Raw genomic sequence first — 19,197 nt, 5'->3', positions numbered from 1 at the left:
TCAATGAGTCACCAGTTGCTATTGCTCTTTATCCTCTCATCATTGCTACCGTTTGCTTGCTTCCTAGAGGAGGAGCAACTCCTGGGGGCTCACGGACCATGCCGACCCTTGACACCAGCCTTAATTATCTGCCAGAGTACCTGGGTAACTGACAGATCTACCTTGCTTTCACAAGTGGATAGGTTTATATCATGGCTTTCAAGTTGTACCATTGTGACAAATTAGCATATATCATATACGAAATAAGAGAATGAGGCTGAATACATCTTTCTTTATCTCTGACCGGGTTCCTACTTCATGCTATTTTATTTATTCTATTTTTAATCCAGCAGTTTAAACACTGAAGGAATTTTGTTCCATACAAATGTATAGAAGGGGGAATGTGGAGAGTTTCTGATTGTATAGGATGATTGTTTTTATCTTATTATATGTTGTTATTTTGTAAAGCTAGATACCTTTATATGGCACATACATAATACTAAAATGTGCTAATATATTACATTAGTACATTATATATTATTAATATTATACATTATATTTGGGAGGAGCCGTGGCTCAGTGGTAGAGCATCTGCTTTGCGTACAGAAGTTCCCAGGTTCAATCCCTGATATCGCCAGATAGCACTGGAAAGAATCCTGCTGGAAACTCCGGAGAGCCACTGCCAGTCAGCTGGGCTGTTCACACAACACACTAACCCACACTCAGGGTTTGAGTGTGGGTTATTTTGAACGGTGTGTTGTTTGTTGAACCATGGGTTGTTTGAAGGGCTTGATCCTGGGGTCTCCAGGACACAAATGAGCTTTGGATCTACTGGATCGAAAGCTGCAGGGGCCCTGCCAAAGGGACACCATGTTTTGGGTCCTACTTCTGGCAGCAGAACTACGCCCACGGAGCTTTCCACAGGTGGTGCTGGGACAGATGTGCCCCCACTGTTGGCAGAGAGGTACCCCTGCCCCATTCTAATCCCCACTCCCCAAATCCAAATTTTTTACAGTATAATAAAGTTTCATGGATGAACCCTGGTCTATGAAAGCTTATGCCAAAAATAAATGTGTTAAGTCTTTAAGGTGCCACAAGACTCTTCATTGTTTCTCTCTTTTCCAGCTGATACACATGCACAACACCAAGCACCAAGTTAAAACATAACAGCAGAGAGCAGGTGTTATTATTATTACTTATTATAACAACAACAAGATAGTAATCATATGGATATGGCTGTTATGCTGCACATCTATGCACACTTGGACTGAAGTTCAGGGAACTCATGGGGCTTACTTCTCAGTAAACATGCCCAGACTCGGGTTGTCTCTTTCACTTCAATAGGGCCTACTTCTGAGTAAAGACACTTTTAAGACCAGGCTGCAGGGAAACCAAGTAGGGCCTTTTTACACAGCTTGCTACTTGCTTGCCAGGTAAAGCAGACATTACTTCTGTGTCTAGCAGCTACATCTTTTGTTCATTATCACTCTGGAGTAGGTGCAGGGGGCGGGATCCGAATCTTAAAAGCCTCCCTGGGTAGTATCGAAGGTTAGTCCTATGTAGAGGAGACCCATTGAAATGAACAGGACTTAAGTTAGACTAACTTAAGTCTCATTCGTTGAAATGTGTTTATTCTACGTAGGACTAACACCGGATACTACTCCCTCACACTAGGGGCCTGATCGGGAGCCCTGCGCCTTGTTGTTGTTGAGTCGTTCAGTCGTGTCCGACTCTTCATGACCCCATGGGCCTTCCTGCCCTGCGCTCTCTCCCGGAGCGTGCTCAAGTCCATATTCATTGCATCAGTGATGCTATCTAGCCACCTCATCCTCTGCTGTCCCCTTCTCCTTTTGCCTTCAGTCTTTCCCAGCATCAGGGTCTTTTCCAGAGTGTTTTCTCTTCGCCTAGTAAGTATTTATATATTTGCATATATAAATATACATCAACATAGACACATTTTATGCAGATTTGAATCCTATGGCCCTCGAATCTTTTAAGTACTTAGCAACACCTCTGCTAGGCAGGAGGAAAAGGTGTATTACAGGTTTCTTCCCAGCCAATTGCCCCTCTGCTTCTGTTCTGAATCTCTCTAGGCTACAGCAGCTGTGAGATGAGGTAACCCTAGCCTGAAAATGGTGGTTGGAATAGCCAGATGTTAGTCTTTCAAAAAGCAAGGTTACTTCACTGGAGCTGGGGATGCTGATGTGTCTCACAACTTCTGCTAAGTTTTTTTTTTAACACATTAAAAATTCTACACCTGTTTGCAACTTGAAGGAGTGTCCACCCTACAATCCAGATGTTGATGAACTGCTACTCCCATCACACCTCACAACTGGCCAGTCCAGCTCTGGCTGGTGGTAATTGGAGTCCCAACAACAGGTGGAGAGTCATGGGTTCCCTACCCCTGTGCTTCCTTGTTCTGCTGCTTGTGTAAACCAGGCCTAAAAGACAATGCAGGGGGAGATAGCAGTGGTGCAGTTAGGCAGTTTTGGTCTCTGGATATAACGGTCCTATGCCCCCCTCCCCCACCCCTTTGATAGTAACATTGAAAGTAGCACTGAATGACACTGCCTCAGCACCTTGGCAGCTAAGCTGTGGGGTGCCACAGAGTACCATCTTGTCCTGAGTGCTTTTTAACATCTATAATGTTAACATCTCTTGTTGTTGTTGTTCAGTCGTGTCCGACTCTTTGTGACCCCATGGACCATAGCACGCCAGGCCTTCCTGTCCTGCACACTCTCCCGGAGTGTACTCAGGTTCATATTCATTGCATCGGTGATGCTATCTACCCATCTCATCCTCTGCCGTCCCCTTCTCCTTCTGCCTTCCATCTTTCCCAGCATCAGGGTCTTTTCCAGGGAGTTTTCTCTTCGCATTAGGTGGCCAAAACATTTGAGCTTCTTCAGTAACTGTCCTTCCAATGAGCACTCAGGGTTGATTTCCTTTAGGATGGACTGATTTGACCTCCTTGCAGTCCAGGGGACTCGCAAGAGTCTTCTCCAGCACCACAGTTCGAAGGCATCGATTCTTCGGCGCTAGAGTAAAGCTGCTGCTGGGCGCAGATTCTAAACCGCAACGTCTCTCTTGGCCCTAAGTGCCGCTTTCTTTTTCTCCCCCGCCGCCCGGTGGATCGGGGCGCACCGGCCCCGCAGCTGGCGCTCGCCGCTGGGATTGCGCGCCGGCGAGACGGGCGTCGCCTCCCCCGCCGCCCTATTTAAGCCCTGGGCCGGCGCCGGCCGCCCCCTCGCTTCTTCCATGCGCACGAATCCGCCGGGCGACGGGATCCTCCCCTCTCCCCGCCCCGCCGGAGCATGTGCTTCCGGACCGGGCGGGGAGAGGACGAGGGCTGGTTCCGCTTCTTCCAGGGCAGATGCTGCAGGCGGCGGCGGCGGCGCTGCGTCCGCCGCGTCCGGGGGAAAGATGAATTATATGCCGGGCACAGCCAGCCTCATCCAGGACATCGACAGTGAGTAGCGCGCCGCGCCGCGCCCCTCTGCCTGGCCGCGGGGCGCCTCGGGTGCGCTCCTCGTTGCCTGCCTGCCCTGCCTTGCGGGTGGCTCCTTCCAGCCGAGCGGGGCAAGGCGCCGCCCCTTCCTCCTCGGCTTCCAAGGATGCCCGTGGCGCCTCGCCGCCGCTTCCTTTCTTCCCCCCGAGCCTGGCGGGCGGGCGCCCAGTTCTGCATCCGCATAGCAAACTCCTTAGGGAGCCAGAACAGCGCCATTCCGGCGCAAGAGGGAGGCATCGGCAGCCTTGGGGGGGCGGGGGGCGTGTGCAGAAATACGTTAGGGAGAAGCCAGCGCAGCTTAGTGCGGGCTGAGCATGCTTATCGGGGAAACGGAAAATGTGGGGGAAGATGGAATGGAGTGTCCCGGAAAAGGGTAGGGCTGGCTGGAACCAGTGGTGTAACGGAGCCACGGGTCCTAGGGACGCATCCCGGGCAGTTTTTTAAAAAATTAGTATGGACGCTGACTCCCGAATTCGCTTAGCTGCAGACAGCCCTCGCAGTAGCTGTGGGTGGGGAATAAGTTTTCCCAGCATCAATATGTTGTTCCCTGTTGTGATGCGAAGTATTTTGGGGTGGCTTGGCCTGCGCATGGCTAAGAGCCATTAGCTTTACAAAAAGGCCTGCCTCTGGCGATGAAAACCCGGCAGAACAGGTTTGTGGATTTGGATCAACACAGCTGCCTACATTTTTGACCTCTCCTTAGGGGCATGGCTATGGGGGCTGCTATGATGCTGCGAGTTGCTGAACTAGACAGCAATCATGCTTGAGTGTTCAGCCAGTGCCCTAACTTTGCAAAGAAAGGTAATGGGGCATAATAATCCACAAGCCCAGGAAGGCGAGCCTCCCAAGTTTACCAAATCATGGCTCTGCCCCTCGTATTTGAGAATCAGTAATCGTATCACCCTATACATGTCCAGTTGAATATAACCCCCTTTGAGTTTAATGAGGCTCACTCCATAGGGTTCAACCATGTTCCCTAGGGTCCCTAGAAGTTGAGAAAATCTCAGTGTGTTATTTATTTATTTATTAGATTTCGCAGTTGCAGGGGGAAGAGGGGGATACCTTGGATTGGGGCCATAGCACTCGATGATTTGTTCAGCCCTTCCCCAATGCTGCTTTCCTTATGTAAATTGCTCCCCCAGTCAAGCAGTTTGCCCCATGGTGAAAACATCTGTTACCCTAGCAAGAAGCCTTGAGTGTGGGTAGTGGCCAAATTCCCCATTAACATTTAGAACCACCAAACTTTCTTCTGCTTGGTGCAAAATAAATGGAGATGAACTTGTAGGATTGTTCTACTACTAATAATGCTTTTATTCTTTTCCTCTCCAGAGAAACACTTGGTCCTTCTCCGAGATGGCAGGACGCTGATCGGATATTTACGCAGCATTGATCAGTTTGGTATGCCACAATACGCTTACTTTGCTTTTTGTTTTTAACCTCTTCCACTGGCCTTTGCTTGGGCTATATTTGACTATGATTGTCAGGAGTCCAAAGAAGGAATACGTTTTGGGGTGGAGGGTGGAGAAGCTTTGCATTCTGATGTTTTTAGCTGTAGCAGTTGCTGTTAGCAGTTATGTTATACCTGCTCTTTGCTAAGACTTGAGCTGCAAATCAAGTCTCTGGGTAGAATCTTGTCTCTACTACGAACGTGCCAGGTGGGCTTAAGATAGCCTTTCCCATTCAGCCTCATCCCCCCTTTCCCATCTTCAGTAGGGGCATAATATTTGCCTACATTACAAGGCTGTTGTAAGGAAGATAAAGTTATTTATCTGAAATGTTTTGAATGCTTAAGTGAAATACAGACACTAAATTATCATTGTTATCTATTTTAACTGCATAGAATATTTATCTGTCAATAATAAATATGGCAACAAAATTCTGGAAGTAAAGCTACAATAATGTGGACAGTTCTCTTCATCTTCACCTGTCCCTAAACATCAGAAAAGTTGTGGGCCACCTGTGGGCAGTCCTCTGCTGCATTTTATGTGGTCTGTGGTGACTCAGATAGGCTCTGCCTGAGCCTTGCTTGACTAGGTGGGGAGAATCCCCCCCCCCAAACAGGGAGAGAATACCAATGTGGGAGCATGGATCCAGCTACATCCATGTTTTCTAAAGCCTTCCATGGTGGGGCAGGAAGGAAACCACCTTCTCTCTGCCTGACCAAGGAAAGAAGAGGATCCGGTCAGATCAACATTTTGTAAAGCCTTCCCTGGATAGGGATTTTGAGACAGCAGAGTGGATGGGGTGCTGTGAATTGTTGGTGTTGGAGTTGATGGGTGTGCATTTGTGAGAGAGAGTGAGCGTGGGGTGTTCCTGATCATAAGTCTCGAGAAAGGGGGGGAACAGTCTAGGGTGGTGATCTTGAGAGAAACAGTGTGGGGCTGTGGTGATTGTGTGGGCTGGGGCCTTCTATTTGGGAAATACAGGAGATGGTTCCTCACTATGAGAAGTGACTTTTTTTATTAGGCATTGGTGTGAAGGGCGGGAGGTCCACAAATGCACTCGTATGAGCTCAGAAGAAGGTGGGGGATCTTGTAGATGTTGGGGGAGAAGTCAGAAAGTAACACGAGAGGTTGCTGCTTTCCCATCACTTTTGAAGTGGGTGAGAGGTCTGTGATACCTGCTGCCCTTTTTGTGGCTCAAAAGATTGCAGCCCTTGGAGCTGCCATTGGGAACAGCCCAGATCCCCTTTGATCTGCCTCCTTCTGCTCCCTGACTTATCTGCTCCACACTGGATCATGGTGGGAAGGAGTCAACCTGGAAGTGGAGAAGCTTCTACCACTGAAGGAGGCAGATGTTGTCCTTCCAGCAGGGCCAACATCAGCATATGGCAGCTACTGGGAACCCTGCACCCAAGCAGAGCTAATTACTGATACCTGTCCTGGGGCCCCCTTTACATTTTTCCCACTCAGGTGCTAGCTGCCATTTTAAATCCCCTGTATCGGATGTGGGCTAATCTGGTGGCAGTGGCCAGGTGGTTGCAATTTTGAATTTCCCACAGTGCCCCAGAGGGATGCTACCTCAGGTGTCCTGGGGCACTGTGGGAAATTTGGACCGGTGGTTTCCTGGCTGCGTGCTAGGTAAACTCACAGTCATGGAGGGTATAGGGCAGGTCTTGGTGGGTCCTGCCCCAACATTGAGACCCCCAGCAGCTGTCCAAGGATGTCAGGCTCTGACTAGAGCCAGGGTGGGGGGGCTTAGGAACAGAAGCAGCTGGAGAGCCTCCATGAAGTTAAGCATCCTGTCATAGATGGCAGAGTTCACTGTTTGTTTTTAAAGCAGCACTTCGGTTTTGTACTAAAGAGTGTTTTATTTCTTGCTTTGGTTTCTTCATTGCAATGGTACCTTTGTCACAGACTTGATTCCGCTCTCCCCCTAAATGTGACCACTGTTTTCCTAATTGCATGCAAGCATATTTTTAGATGTATGGAAACTGGGGGCTATGGGTTCATGCTCCACCTGTGCCAGAAGACGAGGGGCCATAGCTCAGTGGCAGAGCACCTGCTTTGCATGCAGAAGGTCCCAGGTTCAATCCCCAGCATCCCCAGGTGGGGCAAGAAAAAAACCTCCTGCCTGAAATCCTGGAGAGTAGCTGCCAGTCAGTGTTGACAATACTGGGCTAGATTGACAAATAGACTGACACAGGTCAGCTGCCTTCTCAGGTCCCTTCTAGAATGCCACAGTCTTGGAGGTCTATTATACCACTAGAGGGAGATGGGTGCTTAAAAATAAGTTGCTTGTGCCCAAGAACGAAAGGACTGTGTATTCCCATTGTATTGGTGGGAAGACTTCAGCCTCCTGGGATCGACTTTGTTTTTTATTTGATCCTGAGATCCACCGACCAGAACCAGGCACAGAAGTCATAGCCTTAGAATTAAGGAATTCTGAGCCCAGGAATTTGTTCTGAGTACCAGAACTGGATGGAGCACATACACAGGCCTTACATGTACATGCAAATCCAGTCCTGATTACCCCACTCTTTCTTTGTTTCAGGGTGGTGAGGTCATTTTGTTGCTGCTGCTGTCAAACAGAAATCCTTGCTGATCTACAAATTACCAGTAGATTCATATCTACTTTCTGCCCATCCCTGTCTGGGTAGGCGTCCTTGGAAGCAGGCCTATAAAAGAGGTTTTGCCTGACCTCAAAGTGCCATTATAAAAGATGAACACCATGCAATTAAAATGCAGCTTTTGCATACCTGCTATCAGAAATCAAGTTGTAGCCTTTCCATCTCTGTTATAATTAAAGTTACATCATGAGAGTCATCGGGGTATGGTGCATCCTTCCCCAGCCTGGTGCCCTGCAGGTATGCTGGACTGCAGCTCCCATCATCCACAGCCAGCATGACCATTGGCAGCTGTTCAAGGCAGCAGCGTTTTAAGGCATTCTGTGTTTGTTGATTCTTAAATCCTTTGTTCCATTATTACTGGCGTAAACCCATAATGCAAACTTTTAAAAACCACCGTACTTTTGGAAAGTTCAGATCTTGGGATGAACAGCATTTAACCAGAATTTGTTTCCGTCGACTATGTTACTATGAGGAAGTCAATTACCCATGGAAATCCATAACAGAATGAGTCCTCCAAGGCTCTGTTACTTAACAAACTTAGGATGCAATTTTGATTGCACCCTTGCTGCTTGGAAGACTCCGAACTCGGAGGCGTCTGAGATTTTTATGCCCTGCTGAGCTGCAGCCGTCAGGGCGGCAGGAGCAGTAGAGGCGATCTTCATCTCCCCATCCTCTGTCCTGATTTTCGCTAGATGGGCTTTTCAGCCCATCTAGCAAGGACACTTCAGAGAGGGAGGGAAGGAGGCTGGAGGAGGATCAGGATAACTGGTATCATAGCCTCTCTGGTCTCCTCCCCTCTCTGCTCACTGGAATGCCTTCTTTCTTCCTCCTCTGAGGTCAGTTTTCTGATCTCAGAAGGCAGCCAGCATGGTTCTTTCCCTGCTGGCTGTGAGGGGGAGGGAGGTCGGATCTCCGACTCCCCCTTCCGAGATCAAAGCATCGTTTTTGACCTCGGAAGAGTTCTTCCAAGCATTCCTGTGGTCTCTGGGACGCTCTCCCAGGGCCCATAGGATTGCTTTCTTAGGCATTTCTTAGATCAGCTACAGAAACAGGCTAACCTTGAGGCCTTCAGCAAAGTTTGAATTACTGTATTAACAGCGTGATGGCTCTGGGTGATTTCTAAGGGAAATTTATTATATGCTTCTACTAAATAGGTTTTCAGAATCATTTCTATTGATGGTTAAAAGGAGATAACAGAACTGGCATAAGTGCAGAGAAAGTAAGTGTCAATATATCGTAGGATGTGGAACAACTCTCTTTATAGCTTCAAATTTGAAATGTGACTTTTTGATGGTTTTTTTATCGATGGTATTTAACAGTGATGTGGTTAAATAGAATCCTCTAGTTCTAATTTGGAAGGGTCTGGCAGTCTTAGTACTGACTTCATACGTTCTTGCTTGTCATGCTGTAAAATCAAAGCACTGTGGACAAATGTGATGAATGAATAAGAAAAATACCGGCCATGTTCACACAGAACATTAAGCCAGGATTCTGGGGAATACTGGTTTGCCATGAACGAGTTGTGTGCTGGTTCATGCAGCCCACTTGCTCCTGCTTAGGTATTCCTGCTAGCACAAGCAAAAAAACATCCAAAAGGAAAAACATCCCAAAGCACCACTGAGTATGGACTGTAATAATGATTTATTTATGGTGCAGAGCTCTAAAAAACACGTGGACTGTAAAATTTATTTATTATGCAGATCTCTAAAAATGGGCTACGCGTTTTGAAACTAGGTCTCTTCCTCAGGAGCAATTGATCTGTTTAACATTGCTCCTGAGGAAGAAGCCTAGTATTTTAGAGATTTGCACCATCAATAAATTATTATTGTAGTCCATACTCAGTGTCACTTTTGGATGTTTTTTGCTAGCACAAGTAGCCAAATATCCTGGGTTTGGGTGGCACTCTAAATCAGGGATGGGGAACATTTTTCAGCCCAAAGGCCAAATTCAAATCTGGGAAAGTTAAGTATTTCCTTGTATCTGTTTGGAATCACCCTGGGTTCTATCATTACGGGAGAGGGAGAAACATGTCTCCCTATCCACTTTCTCCACAGCATGAATAATTTTGTACACCTCTTGTCATTTCTCCCATTACTCACTGTTTTCTACGCCAAACAGTCCCTGATGTTGTAATCTTTCCTCATAGGGGAGTTGCTCCTGTCCCTTGACCATTTTAGTTGCCCCTTTCTGCACTTTTTCCAACTCTGCAATATCCTCTTCTAGGTGCAGTGACCAGAGATGTACACAGTATTTCAAGTGTGGTCGTACCATATATTTGTATAAGGGCAGTAAGATAGTGGTAATCTTATTTTCGATGCCTTTCCTAATTATGCCTAACATGGAATTTGCCTTTTTCACAGCAGATGCACACTGGGCTATTTTCATTGAGCTGCCCACCACAACCCCAAAATCTCTTTCTTGGTCAGTCACTGTTAGCTCAGACCCCATCGGGTTTTATGTGAAGCTGGAATGTTTTGCCCCAACATGCATCCATTTACACTTGCTTACATTGAACTACATTTGCCATTTTGATGCTTCTAGTTTTGGAGAGATCCTGCTGGAGCTCTTTGCAATCTCTTTTTGTTTTTTAACCACCCTAAATATTTTGGTGTCATCAGCAAACGTGGCCACCACACTGCTCACTCCTAAGTCCAGATCATTTATGAACAAGTTGAAAAGCATTGGTTCCAATACAAACACCACTGCTTACATCCCTCCATTAGGAGAATTTACCATTTATTCCTACTGTCTGCTTTCTTGTTGCTGGCCACCAGGTTACTGAGATATGAATAAAAATACATACCTAGGTATTGGACGACTAATTCTAACCAAAGCAGCATATAGTGGGTTCCTCTGAGTAATCTTAGGGCAGGGATTGGGGGAGGGAGTCATGAGCAGGAATGAAATGCGAAGTCTGAGCATCTAAATGGTGCATTAAATCTCAAGTGAGTGCAGTGTCTGTGTGCCCATGGCTGGGAACCAGCAGTCACCATTCTTATCAGAAAAATCTCACACTTAGCTTACACACTGGGAGCTTCTGGCTTTCTTCAAGATAAGCTAGTTTATAGTTACGGTCTTGCTGGCCAAATAGTTCAGTTTTTATACATATACAGCACATAAAAACTTCACTTAGTGATTTTTAAAAGCCCAGTAAAAGGATGAAGATAATGTCAAGAGGTACTCTCTGTCTGGCTAAACCTCTTGAAAACTATCTAATAGATCCCTGTGTGTCTCTGTCTCTAAAAATATGTAGCCAGTTGTGATCTTGGTAGTTGACCAGAGCAATAGGACTGAAATAGCCTCCCAAGCACAAAAAGCCATTGCCCTTGAACTAGAATAAGCTTAGAACTAGGGCAGCCTTCCCTCTGGGAATTATGGGAGCTGTGGTCCAATGCCTCTGGAAGTCACCAGGCTGGAGAAAGGGGAACAACAGTAATCAGTGGAATTGGCACGGTTCCTGTGGCATGTTCTTGGTGGCCTTCTCCAACCAGGTGCCCTTTGGATGTGTTGGACTACAACACCCATCATCCCATGTTGGCTGGGGATGAGGGGAGTTGCAGACAGACACATCTGCAGGATGCCAGGTTGGGGAAGGCTGTGCTTTGTGCTTCATGTCAGTGGAGTATATGTTGGTAAGATACTCTTCTCTCCCAAAATGTGCTGTATCTCAGGGGTGGGCAGATGATCTGTGGGTGATTTGCAGAAGATAAGCAAGAATTTTTGTCTCCCTGTTGTTCGACAATAGCATCCACAAAAAGAACCCCACACACACACACCCCAAAACGAAGAAAGCTTGGGGATAAACAGGAGTGAATTGTTGTGTGTGTTGAAGGACTGTGAGTTCCATCCAGTTCTGATCTGCAAAACAAATTCCTGGGCTTAGAATTCTTTAATTCTGGTATATTTCTTTTACACCAGATTCCAGTTGGTGGATTTGAACCTGCGTCTCTCCAGTAGTCCGCCACTCTAAACTACCCTGGCCTGAGATACAAATGTAGCTAATAAGAATAATTAAAAATAATACTGATGCCAGGCATTGAGGGGAATTTCTGGTACTATTTCACACCAGAGGCAGGTGCATTTTGATAGCAGGTGGTGCCCGGTTAACCTCTTAGAACACAGGTGCACTGAAACAGAAAGCATATTGAACGTTGCTGGCTACATATTTTGTTTTCATTTGCCACACATTTCTGTCCTATTTCATCACTGTTCCCTTTTCCTCTTCCTGAACTCTACAGCAAATTTGGTGTTGCACCAGACAGTGGAGCGCATTCATGTCGGCAAAAAATACGGCGACATCCCTCGTGGCATCTTTGTGGTGAGAGGCGAGAACGTTGTACTCTTGGGGGAAATTGTAAGTAAGCAACTCCCTTGTTCATGAATGTGCTCGTTTGTATAGACTTCCTTTGGACTTATTGGATGGTGGTAGCTATTATTACATTCAGTTTTGATAGCGAAGAAAGGCTGGTCTTAGCCAAAGTTAAGTCTTAGATGAGGCCCCTCTAAAACCATTCCTTCTAATACTTAACTTAGATAATCCCATTCCTATCAGTTTGCAAGCAAAAGAGGGCCACCTGAAACAGTGGTTCATGCGTACCCGGGGTGTATTCCATAGGTATATAGAAGCACAATAGTTTGTAAATTAAAAGAAATAATAAAAGAGCTGGAAAAAGTGCAGAAAAGGGCAACTAAAATGATCAAGGGGCTGCAGCATCTTCCCTAAGAGAGAATATTACAGCAGCTGGGATTGTTTAGCTTGGAAAAAAGGGAGGGTAAGGGGAGACATGATAGAGGTGTACAAAATTATGCATGGTATGGAGAATGGTTAGGGAGATACTTTTCTCCCTCTCTCAAAATACTAGAACCTGGGGTCATCCTATGAAGCTGATTGGTAGGAGATTCAGGACAGATAAAAGGAAGTACTTCTAAATACAGTGCATCATTAAACTATGGAATTCACTACCACAGGATGTAGTGATGGCTACCAATTTGGATGGCTCTGTGTTGGTCTGTGTTCTCTGTGGTAGTTTTCTAGGTGCGTGGGATTTGGGGGGTGGGGCGATGGTGGTATGGAGATGTGCTTCATCATACGAGTGCTCACCTGCTCTCTAAAATAACCTAGTGGTTGAATTCTCCCAGTCTACTCCATCAGTAGACAGCCTGACTGTCTCCTACTCCTACGTTCTTTTTTTAAGGCTGAGAGAAAGTGCTTCAGATTGCTAGAGGCCAGCACTGAAATTTTAAAGCCAATCTCTATAACTCAGGAGTAGGCAACCTGGTGCCCTCCAGATGTTTTGGACTACAGCTCCCATAAGCCTCAGTCAGCATGGCCAATGGTCAGGGATTGTGAGAGTTGTGGTCCAAAACATTTGGAGGGCAATATTTTCCCCACCTCTGCTGTATCCGTCCATCCACATTCACAGAGAGAGAGCGAGCAGAAAATCCATGTGCATAATCCTCAAAATATTTGCAGGGGCTACTAATTTGGGCAGGATAGTGATGCTGCGTGAAAGTTTCCTATCACTTTCCCTGTGCAGTTTTCCCAGTTTGAAGTCCTCTCCATGATGTTAGCCCCACTAGGGAAACAAGGAAAGTACAATACAAGTGTCTCTCTGCTCCCACCCAAGCTAAGCAGTGGGTGGGAGATTTTAATTGAGGGAATGTCACAGAGGGAAAGTTTTTAACCTTCTCCCCGCAGAACTGTTGCTCCAGTCCAGTCCGCCCTGCAGGTGTTTTGAAGTTTAAAAAAATACAGTAGATCTGTCCTGCCTTCCTCTGCAGAGCAGACCGCAAACAGTTTACAACACTAAAAATAAAATAGCATAACAAAAAAGTACAAGGTGCAATAAGAGAGCAATTGAATAAAGCAGATCCTAAAAAAACTTAACTGTAAACTAAAAGTTGGGCAAATTCATTGCGGATCTACCAAGTCGTGTGTAGTTCAGCCCTTGGGCCCTTAGCAGTTTTCAGTGTTCTTACCATTATGTGATACTGAATTATGAGCTGTAAGAACTGCTCATTTGCAGCAACAAATAAACCATGGGTCCAATTTACATGGCCCTTTTTGGTGATTAAATGCAGATCGTTAGTCTAACAGCCATTATTCATGATAGCTAAATAGAATCTCCGTTCTCAGAGACCATGTATCTTCAATGACCTGTTGCTGGAGACATTGGTTGAATTTGTGCTCTGATTTTGGCCATATTGGAGACATGTGGTTGGGAGCTGTTCAGAAGAGAATGGTCTAATCAGCAAAAACATTTCTTTAAGTCCTGGCTCGCACATAATGGTTACCCAAAGTATGGGTTGAACCGTGGGTTGCTATTGTCATCCGTTGTCATTATGTGCAAACCCTGCACTATGGTTTAACTATGGGTTGTTAACGATGAACAACCCAAAGTTCACAACCCAGCAACAAACCATGGGTTCTCTTCCTAGGTTGTTTGTGGTTAACAACCCATAGTTAAACCACAGTCCAGGATTTGCACATAATGACAACCCACGGTTCAATGACAACACACAATTCCACGACAACCCATACTCAACCCATACTCAGGATTGTCATATGCAAACCAGGCCTAACTGTTTGACTTTGTCCTTTTGGGGGGCAAGTGGTGGAACGTTTTTCTCTCCATACACTTTTAACATGTCTTGTGTTCAACCCAACCTTTGCAGTGGTGTAGTAACAGGATGATTTTATTTAGGGATGGACCGATGGACCGATCTTATTTCCGGTCCATGTCAAATTTCTTATGGGTTCATACATCCATTCTATCCTGTTTCTGTATTAGTGTGTGTGTGTGTGTGTGTGTGTGTGTGTGTTTTTGTCCTTCCAAAAATGCATATATACATATTTATGTATGTATTTTGAGCATATTTTCTCCTCAAATATACATTCGAAATGTATTATTTCAATACATTGCATTTATCTAAATTATCTAAATACATGTGTTTTCAACCATATTTTAAACATAAAATACACATTTTAAATGTATTCTGAATTTTTTTGAGCTGAGAACTGCACATAAAGTTCACAGAAGTGCAAAATCCAAAAGATAAGTATGTTCTGGTCGCACCTTAGTCCAGAAGTTGCAGAGCAGGACCATTCATGTCGTATTTCACAGAGATCAGATTCCTCAAGCGTCCCTAGTTGTGTTATGCTCATGAGGTGATCCATATGCTTAACCCTCTTCTCCACTTGAAAATGGCCATGTTGATTGACCCCTCCTTTCATTGTAGGACCTGGAAAAGGAAAGTGACACCCCTCTGCAGCAAGTGTCTATCGAGGAGATCCTGGAAGTGCAACGTGTCGAGCAGCAAGCCAAGCAGGAGTCAGAGAAGCTAAAACTGCAAGCGCTGAAGGAGCGGGGCCTCGCCATCCCACGGGTCGATACTCTAGACGAATACTAGACAATTGCAGCTGCCTCCAAGCAGCGGTCAAATTGAAGCGATCTTGTATTTAGGCCCTCTTGTGATGGACAGCTTCATTATTTTGGGGTGATGTTTTCCCCCTAAGTGCAGAACACAATTTAATCATGATGTATTGTTTTCTCTTCACAAAATCATTGTTCCCGAAGACCTAAAAAACAAACATGCCAGTCCTCTCACGTAACCCCAGTGTGATGGAGCAGCAGTTAAGAGTGCTGGCTTGGGACAAAATTTCTTTAGTTTAGCTTTCTTTTTTCTGCTATGTGACTTTGGAATAGGAGGCAGTGGAAATAACTTCCCTGTCCCAATGTGTAAATAAAAGCTGACTCTGAACATGGGTGTTGCTGAAGCTGGAACCCTTTTTGAGAATTTGTGCCTCCCTCTTCAATCACCGAGTGCTTTTCTCTAAAGAAATCTGGAGAAATTTCTGCGTCCATTTAGAGAAATTTCCGCGTCCATTTAGAGAAATTTCCACATCTATTTACCACCACATGTGCAATCAATTTTGGACTGCCTCTTCAATCACCAAGTGCTTTTTGCTAAAGAGGCAAAGAAAATGGAGTAAAACATCTCTTAACTGGACTGGGGGAGCAGATAGATAGAAGTAAATAGAGTGGGGAAGGAAGAGCAGAAGCAGCCTAGAAATATCAGCGTATTTTAGCTTCAAGCTCTTTCTGCCGGTGACGTAAGTCTTAGGGAGGCATTTCAGCCTTTTAGAATGGGGAAAAAACAAAAATGCCAGGAAACCACCAAATGATCTATGGTCAGAGGAAAGGGGGTGGGGGCATGGGAAGAGGGCCAGATTTGGACCCTTGCTTTAAGATGTCTATGTACTGGGGTTGAACAGTTTCTGTAACATGCAACTTAGCAAATGTCTGGATGTTGATTCCCTGCTCTTGGTATTGGTGCAAGTCTTAGCAGAGTGTTGGTCGTGGCAGAGACTTTTTCTTTCCTTCAGGAACTTCAGCCTGCTGACAGTGTATTCAGCTTTAAGAAAAAGCCCAGTTGACTGTTTCCAGGGTTAACCCTGAAACATTATGTGCAGTGAGGCAGCTTCCCACCCACCCCAGATTTGAGGTGCTGATAAAGAATGATGAATATGGTCACTGAGCTTATATTAACCACCCCTGGGAGTGATGTTTGGGCTTCCTGCCTCAGGTATCAAAAGGCATTGGGTCATCGCAAAAGGCTGCTATGAAGAAAAAAAGTCGTAAGGACACCTGTGGTACTTTAAAGGCCAGTTACAGCAGGAGCCAGTTCACATTGCAGTGAAGTAGAAATTTATTCTCTCCAGCCTAAATCAAAAGCGTTGAATAGATGTGATAAGTGGTGCGGGTAGCCTGAGAACACAGCAGTCTCCTCCCTTCAGTGCTTCCAAAGGAAGGCTGGATGAGGATATTTTGTGGGTGATCTGGACCTAGAGAATCTTAGAGTTGGACTAGAGCAGCGATGAAGAGCCTCCAGCCTGCGGGCTGTTTGGGCTGGACCATCTGGCCTGTGGGGACTCCAGCGAGACCCCCCCCCAAAAGCCCACTCCCACAGAAGGGAGAGGGACTGGAGAGTGATTGAGCTGGCTTGGCTCTCTTCCTCCCCCATGTTCCCCAGGCAGGAAATGCAAGGGGCGACCAAAGCAGGTTCCTGCAGAAAGAGAAAGTAGTGCATGTATTCCCTGTGTACAGATAGGCACGGAACAGTCACTCCTGTGTGCTTTGCATGGAGAAATCCCCTATGATTTGGGGGAAGCGGCTTCTGGGGAACAGCAGGGCTTCTGGAAGGAGGGTCTGCCCCCAATGTCATCCACACCTCGGGGAGTGAGCCAAACAAAAATCTAGTCCCTGCGGGCTAAACTGTTCCCCATCCCTGGACTAGAGGTATCAGTTGACTGATTACTGTAAAATCAAGTTCTGGGGTAGGGGGAGAGAAAAATCCCAAACCCACAGTTAGGCAATACTTTTATTAGGATCAACCAAAATGCCACAGAAGATTGTGCAAGCTTTTGAATTCTCCAGAACTCTACATCAGGCTTGATGGTATTAGAGGCAGCGGATGAGGCAAGTAACAGAAAAGTTCAAAAATTAGTTGGTGGCCATGAGGTCTCCAGTATTCAAAAAGGGTGATAAAATGGTGATTGCAGACTGCATGAGTCACTGGTAGGTGTTGCAGGTATTGGATAACACCTAGCATTCTGGCAGAAAGAAGCAACAGCTGACCCTCATTTCTGGAAACATAAAGGCCGGCTGAACATAGATCTGTCTCTTGCCCGGGCTGAGACATGCAGGTCCCTGGGTGGGCAGAGAGCGGAAATAAACAGGACAGTCTTTATATGGGCAAAGCTGGAAATTAATTTTTGGTAGTGCACTGATTAGGTAAAAAAGTCAGCTGAAGCCAAATTGCCTAGAATTATCTAGTGGCTTTGCTAATATAAAGACTGTCATGTTTCTCAATTTCTGCTCTCTGCCCCCTCAGATTCCTGGGTGTCTCAGCCAGGGCCTAATGGAAGAACTTCTGCATTCACCCTCACACCGAGTTCTCTCTATCTTGTCCTCTGAATACCTGATCCTAGGTAAGATCCTGCAGTATGAAGTTAAGCACATCTTAAGTTTCCTTGGTTTCACTGTTAACATTCTACACTTGAAACTATTGGGAGGATTCAAGTACTGCAATCAACATTTTTAAGCTCCATTAATTCTGGCTGGATTGTGTCTCCCCACATGCCCCGGTAAGTAAGCTTTGCAAACATGAAGCTTTAAGTCAACCTTTCCCAACCTGGTGCCCTCCAGGACTACAACTCCCACCAGCTATTGGTCATGCTGGTTGGGGTTGATGGGAGTTGTAGTCCAACACATTTAGAGGACACCGGGTTGAGGAAGGCTGTGTTTTGCTGTTTGGACCAGCAAGAGGAGTCCGCGATCTCTTATGGCTTCCCACATTCTACATCATCTACCATAAGAAAAGTAGTTTTCCAGGGAGTATGAAGAGAACCTGGAATTTAACTTGGGGTCTTCGACATGCAAAAGATGTGTGCTGTTAATAAAGAGTGATTAGGAGGAAAAGCAATTTCCTCTGCTCGTGGGTGTGGGTCCCTGCCTGCCCCAAGCTAAAGTGAGAACTTCGCAGTGCTGTGTGTTTTCATGCCATGGCTAATTGTTCAGTTTTTGCGCACGCAAACTGCCAGAGTTAGGTCCTGTTGGCTTCCATCTGTGACATTTATACATAAATACAAGGAGGTAAAAGAACACAGGATGAAACCAGTCATGCTTGTGATTAAATGGAGTGGGGGAAGAACTTGGATTGTGCCATGTTAGAGTCAAGGCCTGCAGCCTGGGTCCTTTGGGTCTGTCTCTTTTTTTTGCATGCTGGGATGATTCCCTATAGCCTCTGTATTTTTGTAATTTTCCATTTAGGACAAGGGCAAGCAACTTGTGGCCCTCCAGATCGTTCGGCGCATCCTTCCCCAACCTGGTGTCCACCAGATGTTTTGGATGCCAACTCCCATTGGCCCCAGCAAGCATGGCCAGTTGTCAGTAATGCTGGGATTTGTAGTCCAAACCATCTAGAGGGCACCAGGTTGGGGAAGACAGACCTGCCTGGCCGCGCCCGCTACTTTTCCCAGTGCTGCCCAGGGAAGTGTCACCAGCAAAGCTTGAAGAGTGTAGTATATGTACTATTATATTATATGACTTTGGATAACAATAATAATAATAATAATAATAATAATGGGTGTGCATTTGTATTGGGCTGAGGAGCAGTCCCCTCCCCCACAAAAAAAAGTCTGGATCGTGGCTTCTTTCTTGGGTCACATACCCCCTGAACATGGCTGATTCACCCTTTTAAAACCTTTACCCCTTGCTTTACTTTGCAGTTTAGTAAAAACAATCTTTCTCTTCCTCTCCCTGCTCCTTTTCAATGGATTCCATGAAGATGGAGTGTGGGTTTTTTTGTTTGTTTTTTTTAATGTTCTAGCAGCTTTGTTCTTACAGATTTGCGGGGGGTGAGTGGGGGAGAGGAGAGAGATGGGGTTACATGTGGTCTAGATCTGTTACCATAGACAACTGGTGGGACATGATGTGGAGGGTCCACAGGTGTTCTGGTTGGTGTATGTATAGAGTAGGGATGGGGAATGTGTGGCCTCCCAGATGATGTTGGACTTCAGCTCCCATCATCCCTCATCAATGGCTATGCTTGCTAGGGCTCATGGGAGTTGTAGTCCAAAGAC

At 45.9% G+C, this 19,197-nt stretch overlaps 1 protein-coding gene across 1 annotated transcript; it reads left to right on the top strand.

Annotated features, from left to right (window-relative positions):
- Positions 1–3,202: 3,202 nt before the first annotated feature.
- Positions 3,203–17,736, top strand: LSM1 (LSM1 homolog, mRNA degradation associated). The gene is made up of 4 exons (XM_084803917.1): positions 3,203–3,445; positions 4,814–4,882; positions 11,792–11,907; positions 14,793–17,736. The coding sequence occupies exons 1-4, from the start codon at positions 3,235–3,237 to the stop codon at positions 14,961–14,963; spliced, it is 567 nt and encodes a 188-aa protein (XP_084660043.1). The 5' UTR covers positions 3,203–3,234; the 3' UTR covers positions 14,964–17,736.
- Positions 17,737–19,197: the final 1,461 nt, after the last annotated feature.

The sequence above is a fragment of the Heloderma suspectum genome, chromosome 6 (genome assembly GCF_057233095.1).
Source record: "Heloderma suspectum isolate Gila_16-S chromosome 6, 16-S_ref, whole genome shotgun sequence".
Taxonomy (NCBI): domain Eukaryota; kingdom Metazoa; phylum Chordata; class Lepidosauria; order Squamata; family Helodermatidae; genus Heloderma; species Heloderma suspectum.
Note: the sequence above shows the minus strand (reverse complement) of the source record. Positions and strands in the feature narration are given on the sequence as shown.